General features: G+C 39.5%; 1 protein-coding gene across 2 annotated transcripts; it reads left to right on the top strand.

Annotated features, from left to right (window-relative positions):
- The first annotated feature begins 176 nt into the window (after window positions 1-176).
- rchy1 (ring finger and CHY zinc finger domain containing 1) lies at window positions 177-7,769 on the top strand. Of its 2 annotated transcripts, XM_086111501.1 has the most exons (10): window positions 177-415; window positions 2,064-2,066; window positions 2,853-2,989; window positions 3,331-3,446; window positions 3,672-3,750; window positions 3,855-3,899; window positions 3,997-4,055; window positions 4,179-4,208; window positions 6,393-6,513; window positions 6,695-7,769. In XM_086111501.1, exons 1-10 carry the CDS (start codon window positions 355-357, stop codon window positions 6,881-6,883), a joined length of 840 nt encoding a protein of 279 aa, XP_085967627.1. In that variant the 5' UTR covers window positions 177-354; the 3' UTR covers window positions 6,884-7,769. The 2 variants fall into 2 exon arrangements, with proteins under 2 accessions (XP_085967627.1, XP_085967626.1); XM_086111500.1 differs by lacking the exons at window positions 177-415; window positions 2,064-2,066 and adding an exon at window positions 534-926 and having other exon boundaries at window positions 2,870-2,989.
- Window positions 7,770-8,387: the final 618 nt, after the last annotated feature.

Raw genomic sequence — 8,387 nt, 5'->3', positions numbered from 1 at the left:
TTGAAGATGGCGGAAGAGCGGCGTCAGCAGCGTCAACCAGCGCTCTCCAGTGAAGCAAAATCAAGCGCACCGACAGCAATGACACGAAGCCAAATCAAGCGCTCCCGCGGTTAAAAGGAGATCCCAACACCAAGACGCCATCAAATTCACACCTATAACTTTGATTGCAACATTGTTTTTCGGCAACTTTAGATTAGTTGCCGTTGGGGGGGGGGCAGCCTTCTCTCTCCCGCGTGTTCGTTAAATTTCGGACGAGGAGAATGTTGGTAATCCAAATAAAGGCGGGAGAAAATGAACAGTTTCTTCGAAGATTTTTAATAACAGAATATTCCGGGCACCAGTGAATTACAGACAATGGCTGCGTGTCACGAGTGCGAAGCAGGAAGAGATTTACATCATTTTTATATCATCAGAAGCGCGGTACCGAGACACAAGGTGTGATATCATAACTTTCGTTTCTCCTAAACCGATACTCAGTTTAGTGCATTCCAATGTTTGTGCGTCTTCAGCAGGGAGTACAGTATTCCACTTTTAAGTGATTGTTACAAGGACGCCAAGCTACACTGCGGGCATGGGAAAGTTATACAGCATGACTAAATATGAGCAGAATATAGACCTCATTGCTTTCTTCACTTGCAACGCCCGTTGATGTACATCACCAATTAACACGGCAGATTTGTCATTTAATTATATGTATGATTGTCGTTTTAGTCAAATACATTTGAATTCTTCATTGCCAGTGGGCGAGTCGTGTATGAGTCTTGAGTTATGAGAGTAGGACACTAGCGGGTTGTATCCCAGGGTCGGCAGTATAAGTAAAAAGTTGTCGGATACCGTTAAACACCAGAGACGAAGAAGAAACTGGTGTGTTGAACATGGCGGCGCTTGTGGGCTGTGAACATTATGCGCGGAGCTGCTTATTAAAAGTAAGTTCTCGTTTTAAGTTACCCCCCCCCCCTTCATGACCTCATACTTGAACACCAAATACCATTAAAATATACGAATGCACTCCTGATTCAATTATTATTTGTGTTGACTTGTGCAAACAGGGAGCCTTGCTAGCCTTCGCTTGCTACTTTACGCAGGTCTGTAAAAAATAATAATGGACGTTTCATCAGTACTTTCAGGTGCTTAATCTTCTGAAATCGCAAGTGCTTCATATTCAGTTAGGTAAAATTTTATTTTAGGTTCATACCGTGTGATATTGTTCAATATGTCAATGACAAAACAATGGAATCTGTCAGATAAGGAGAGACTCGTGGCTGGTAAACCACTGATGTTGCCGTCGTTTTCACAAAGTTAAGACCCAAGTAATGTTCCAGTGCTTCAGACAGAGACAGAGGGTATAAGCCATTGCTGTTTTTTTTTATTCATAATGGTACTCATTAGTAAGTGTTGTGCAAAAATATAAAATAAATAAAGGTATTTAATTGAGGCCTATACTGACATATTCCATTATTCTTAAGAACTGTTTTGTTGTGATGTAATGCTCAAATATTTGAAACCTAGACGTTGCAACACACAAATAATGAAAATATAAATTCAAATTTTTGTTTTTAATTGAATTGTGGTGTATTTTCTCCCTAGTCCAATCTTATTTTTTTGCAAATAAAATAAAGAAACAGACATTTCACACTAAAACAGAAAAAAAAGTATCTCGATGCGGTCAATGGCTAGCACATACGCTATAGCATGTCTAAGACAGGGAACTCCTTTACTGCTAAACTATTTGTCCATCTGGAGGTGTTTGATCAGGTTAATATGCATAATATAATTATTGCAAGAGGTGTACTGAGTCGACTGGACATGTATTTGAATGAAGTTAAGTCATACTTTCGTTCAGCATGTGTATGCCTCATGCACGCCTGCATGCAATTTTTCGTTGGTTCTGCTGTCGCTCTTTCGTGCTCCAATGCTCATCTTACATGTTTTAATCGTTAGGTTAGGCCTATTTGCCGCATAAGTAGATTGATGACTTGAGGTAGACCGTTGTGATGCTGTGACCTTTCCTACTGGCTGGTTGTTTTTGCAGTACTTCTAAAGCTTATTCTCAAAAATTCAAGGATGCTGCGAATGCTGACTCGACAATCTTCTCTGATCAGTGTCTCGGCCCATAGCACTATTCCCCAAATTAACTGCTGAAGATGGTCTGACGCTCCTTTGCTAGTCACGTAGATCACTAAAAGCAGGCTCTTGTTCTTCGCCTCTGATGTCAGACACATGCTTATTATATAACTATGCTGTACATTTCTGCATTTTACAATCCTTTGAAAATGTCTATTGGCGTTCCCCTTCCAAAGCTATTGGACATGGGGCCAAGGGTTCGAATCCCATACAGTGTGAGAGGTAATATGCTACATGTCGAATCCCAGTCACTGCCAGTGCTAACTCTGGATAAGAAGGTCTCGGTTACATCGAGAAGGGCATCCAATGTAAAAACTGCCAAACGTATATATCATGGAGGTGACCCTTGACATGGGAAAGCCACTTCTTCATTTTGACAGCCCTGGATAATAGTGTGTTCGTATTGAGCGGTAAAAGTTAAATGTTTCACATATCACATATACTGGTTTAAGCCAGGGTACTTACACCTTGACTGCTTTTTCGAAGGCATCATATTGCCCTATGCAGGGATGCTCAGAACTCAGTCGGGTAAAGTTGGGAGGGATTTGGTTGAACAAACTGTGTTGTTCCGTAATTTTGTTTTTAAAACATTACATTCCAACCAAGTACTGTATTGTTATACACATTTCAAGCTTGAATTGATTTCATCACATAGTTTTTTTTAATCACATTTTTGAGTTAAGGCGTAATTATGGTTGTACTTACTACTAAATGGTTATAATAGGAAGATTTTTCTGTCATCCAGGCACCTTGCTGTGGTAAACTGTATGTATGTAGGCTGTGCCATGATGCAGAGGAGAACCACCAGATGGACAGATTTAAAGTGGAAGAGGTGCAATGTTCCGAGTGCCAAACATTACAACAGGTAAGTTGCGTGATAATTTTTTATGAGCACTTTCTGATGAACTGTAGCGCATTAGCTATACTTTGCCCGTACAACACACTTGCACAATCAAATGAGATGGAATTTTATTTTGAGTTGATAATGCCAAAATTGACAGAACTTGAAAATTAAGTGTCTTTTGTTGAACATACATTCATTTTTGGATTGGATTGGATACAACTTTGTAGAAAGAAATTTCATCTGTGCTGTATGCAGCACAGATGAAATTTCTTTCCTCTCAATTTTTTATTTATTATTTAAATTTATTGTACCAAGTTGTTCTTACGAGCATCGTCTAAATCCAGTCTCTCACCCGTTGCTAGGCACAACAGGCATGCCAACAGTGTCACGTGCAGTTTGGGGAGTATTACTGTGACATTTGTCACTTGTTTGACAAGGATAAGAAACAGTACCATTGTCATCCCTGTGGCATATGTAGGTGAGTTGTTACAAAACAAGTGATACACATGTCAATTTTATGTGTTCTACCATCCAATAGAAGATGGACAAAGATACATTATTTGTTTTAAATAATTTCCCATGGAACACTTTTCGAGCTATTGCGGCACACTAATGTGCCCCAACACACTGGTTGGGAATCACTGTGTTAGTGGCTACTTTTTTTGTGTGATCAGTGGAATTTACTCGCTTTTGATCCCTTCAGGATCGGGCCAAGAGAGAAGTATTTCCATTGTGACAAGTGCAACTTGTGTTTAGCGCAGGACCTGCTGGGGAACCACAAAGTGATTATCAGCGTGCATCTGCTTGAACAATTGAAATAAGAAATATCTTTTGGTGATGAGGAAATGTATATAAAAAAAAATTTCTCATCATTTCTGTATTCCAGTGTGTTGAGAATGTTTCCAGGCAGAACTGTCCGGTGTGTATGGAGGTAAAGAAATATATTCAATGGGTAGAGTAAAGAAAGGAATGCTGGATATGTGGATTAATAGATAGTTACTGACATCATATTTTATGTGCATTCACAGGATATCCACACTTCTCGAATTGGAGCGCACGTTCTTCCCTGTGGTCACCTTCTTCATAAGTAAAACACTTAGAGTAACACTTCCATTCAATTTATTCTCTGTTTTAATAATTAATTATAACTTTAAGCATCAGCAAAGAACAGTTGTGACTTGAAGCTACAAAATAACATTTGCCCTTGCAGGAGCTGTTTCGATGACATGGTCAGAACTAGGTATGTGTGTGTATGTTTTATTTTATTTTTTTGTAAAAGTTAGGGCTGAACAATTGATTGCAATTGCGATTTGATAATCACAAAACCTTCAATTTACTGGTCATTACTGTATGGGGGAGCGGAGGGAGAGAAGGTTCAGAGAAGGCAAAGCTGTAACACTGGCCGTCGCTAACTTTCAGCGAGGTTTCCGTCTCAAGAGACATTGAGGTGAGAATCTAACATGCTCTTTTCACCTTGCAAGGTTAAACAAAAGATAAAGGTAGCAAGTGTTTTGTGTATTTTTGTGCAAGTGTGTGAGACACTACAGGTGTCTGATGTGTGTCATATATAGAAAATATATATAGAAATAGAAAATAATCCCTAGTGTCCCCCTCCCCCCAGGTTAAGAGTCTGGGTGTCATCCTGGATAGCATGCTCACCTTCCACTCACATATCAACACCATCACCCGCACTTCTTATTTCCACCTCCGCAATATTACCAGACTTCGCCCTTCCCTCACCCCCCGCACCACTGCTATTCTTGTCCACAGTCTTGTCACATCCCGCCTTGATTACTGCAACGCTCTCCTCTTCGGCCTACCTCAAAAGTCCCTTCATAAAATCCAGCTGGTTCAAAACGCCTCTGCTCGCATCATCACAAAAACATCTTCCCAGCAGCACATCACCCCCGTTCTCCAACAGCTTCACTGGCTCCCTGTTCAACATCGCATCAATTACAAACTGCTTCTATATACATATATGGCCATCCACAACCTGGCCCCTCCTTACCTATCCGACCTTCTCCAGGTGCATATCCCCTCTCGCTCCCTCAGATCCTCGTCCTCCCTCCGCCTGTCAGTGCCCCCTGCCCGACTGAGCACCATGGGAGCCAGAGCCTTCAGTCACGCTGCTCCAAAGCTCTGGAACAACCTACCTCCGGACCTCCAAAACTGCACACCTCTTTCCACTTTCAAGTCCCGTCTAAAAACACACCTGTTCAGGATTGCCTACAACACATAGCTCTTCCATTTCCTATGTTTTTATGATTTTATGATTTTATGTCCTGTTTTTATATAATATCTCGTTTACTAATTTTTACATTGTATTTTCTTATTGTCTGTACAGTGTCCTTGGGTGGCATGAAAGGCGCTTTTAAATAAAATGCATTATTATTATTATTATTATTATTATAATATAACTATTGGCTGTTTTGGATGCCTCCGAAAAAATATTTTGTCTGCCGGGATGTTGTGGACTGAACTTTTTTTCAAAGTCGACCCCCCCCCCCCCCCCCCCCAACCAAATCATCCACTCTGGGCGGTGCCAGACATCCCTCCATTAAACAAAACACAAGTGGTTACATTTTCCGGTCAAATGATTTGAAAATGGCAGCACCGTGTCAAGTGGTCAAATAAATATGAAGAGGTTAAATTCGGCCATATGTTTCATTCGTGAATCCAACGAGAGACTAAAATAAAATGTTACTCTTTATTTAATTGGAGAGGCCCCGAGCTGTGATACCTGTGGCCGCTTTTCTATTGAAATATATGTTTCATAAACAGGTCTAATATTACTGTTCCTACATGTTAGCATGTGTTATATTCCTGGCTGGAGATCAGAAAGCTTTCATTTGTATGTATGTTTTATTCATATTGGCTGGCAACCGGTTCAGGGTGTCCCCCGCCTACTGCCCGAAGACAGCTAGGATAGGCTCCAGTAACCCCCGCGATCCTTGTGAGGATAAAGCGGATTGGAAAATTGATGGATGGATGGATGTTTTATTCATTTATCGGTCTATATGATAAATTGGATGATTAAGAAGTGTAGTCGACAATTACATGTCATGTTTCATGTGATGTGTAGATAGTGGTAAAGCCCCATGTTTACCACTATCTGGTAAACATGGGTTACTGCATGTCAAAGTATTGAGTAAGTTTATACCTGTAATTTGAGTGGATAAACTGTTTTTCATTTTCATGCTTCATTTGCCTTTATCTTAGTATCGTATAATGCAATAAGAGCTGATATTGTTTTAATAAAGATATTTATTGAAAAATGCCTTAGAAAATGACCTTGACAAAAATAATTGCAATTATAAGGGAAAAAAAGTATCCATAATTTTACAAAATTGTTCAGCCCTAGCACTGGTGGTATATTCCAGTCAATAGTTTTTTTGTATAACACATTACCCTTTGCTCTTTGTAGTGCTTATCGCTGCCCTCTTTGCATGCACTCTGCCTGGAACATGGAGGAACACTGGAGTCAGATAGACAAAGAGATTGCCCAGTCACCGATGCCCATTGAATACCAGGGTACCACTGTCAAAGTACGGTGCATTTGTTTTAAATGAATTACTGTTTAAAAAGTGACCAATATGTACAAAAATTTGCCGCACACACACACTATTAAATATGTATGCTATTAAAAATAAATGCAGCATAACTCTTTTTATTCATTCCTTTGATGGATATTTTTTGTAATGTATATTTCTTTTCCCTGTGTTTAAGATTATGTGTAACGACTGTCAAGCCCACTGTACAGTGCCTTTCCATGTCCTGGGGATGAAGTGCACTGGCTGCGGCTCCTACAACACTGCGCAGGATGGAGGTCTCATCCAGCAGCCTCCAGAGCCTGATAATGACAATGAGCCAGAGACAAATGCAGAGCACCAACATGATCAATCTGAGTCACCTTGACCACAAACCACATGACAACGATATCACACTGCTCAACAGCAAATTGTCATCAGAAATAGCTTTATGCATCCCAAATGTATTTTTTACGCCGATTTCAAAGTTTGCGCAATCTGAATTTTACCATGCATTGTGTACACCCCATTAACAGTAAAATTTAAAGTGTTTTTCACAGGACAGCGATGATATATTGTTATAGGGCCCGCTCAATATTTTTAAAAGCAGATGTTGAGTTTTTGTAGAAAAAAAAATACAGCTTATCGGACAATTTTTTAAAATGCATAAAGTATCTTTTTCCCCAAATGCAGATTCGGGATCAGCACAAAAAAAAAAAGTTTACTTGCATCCGTGGTTAAAAATGTAAAACTTTGTTGACCAGTGTTATTTTACGCTTTTGTTTGCATTTATTTTGGTTGTCAATGCTGCAATTGGCTGATCAGTCCAGGGAGCCACCTGCTGTAGACTCTAGCAATCATGTGACCTGAATTTAAATGTGATTGAAAAATAGATTGATATTGTAAAATTGTGAGTAAATATTTACCGGTACATTGTACAGTTCCCGGTTACTTTTTGTTGCCGCTTATCCCCTAACGCAGGTATGTCCATCTCCGGTCCTTAAGGGCTGCCGTCCTGAATCAAGTGCTGGAGCGGGAAGACAAAACACGCAGGACAGCGGCCTTCGAGTACCGGGTTTGGACACACTTGCTCTGCAGGTAAGAAGAGAGCTACTCTGTTTTCACTTTTCTAGTAAACCAAATTAATAACTATATTAACATTTCATTGTACGCTGTCTTTCCCCTTACTATTGCATGGGGGGGGGGCTCTTTTTTCTGTTATAATTGCTAAGTTTGATCACAGTATTGATGAAATATTAAATTGTTTTGAAGGATTTTTTTTGTGAAAGTGCATGAATAAATATTGAGTAATTTTGTACTCAACGGGACACAAATTTGAATTTAAGAACCCGGATGGAGTACTTTTAAAGCTCTACTGTTGAGTATTTGTATTCATGTGAACCACAAATCATTTGCAATGATTTTGGCTGGGTAAAGGGGAAGGAAGAGAAGCACTTTGGCTTAGTTTTCAGGCCAAAAACTATACAATTGGCAATATTTGTTTTAAAAAAAAAAGTGTAAAATATGCACACTGCAAATGTATTTTAATGTGTGAGATATTACTCATTAGTAAAGAACAAGCTGCAGAGAAGGAGAAAAATCCCTCACTGTCTGGATACAGACTTGTTACCCAGAGGCAGTGCTTAATGGTTGAGGCCTTCAGGTGTGGCAGACATCTGGGTGAATAGCTGTGTAATTATTGTCATCCTCAGCATTAGTTAACATTTAATGTAATTTAAGCAAATGTAAACCTGCTCAGATTTGAATTTTAATATGCACTTTTACTCAGAAAACTGATACTGTATACTTGCTCTACTCACCATAATGAAAAATGTGTCAAATGATTCCTTATTTAGGAGATCCTTAATAAAACCAAGGATTGCCTAAATTAG

This window comes from Hippocampus guttulatus, chromosome 5 (genome assembly GCF_054856545.1).
Source record: "Hippocampus guttulatus isolate MCC_2025c chromosome 5, RoL_Hgut_1.0, whole genome shotgun sequence".
Lineage (NCBI taxonomy): Eukaryota > Metazoa > Chordata > Actinopteri > Syngnathiformes > Syngnathidae > Hippocampus > Hippocampus guttulatus.
The sequence above is the reverse complement of the archived record's forward strand: the minus strand, read 5'-3'. Positions and strand labels throughout refer to the sequence as shown.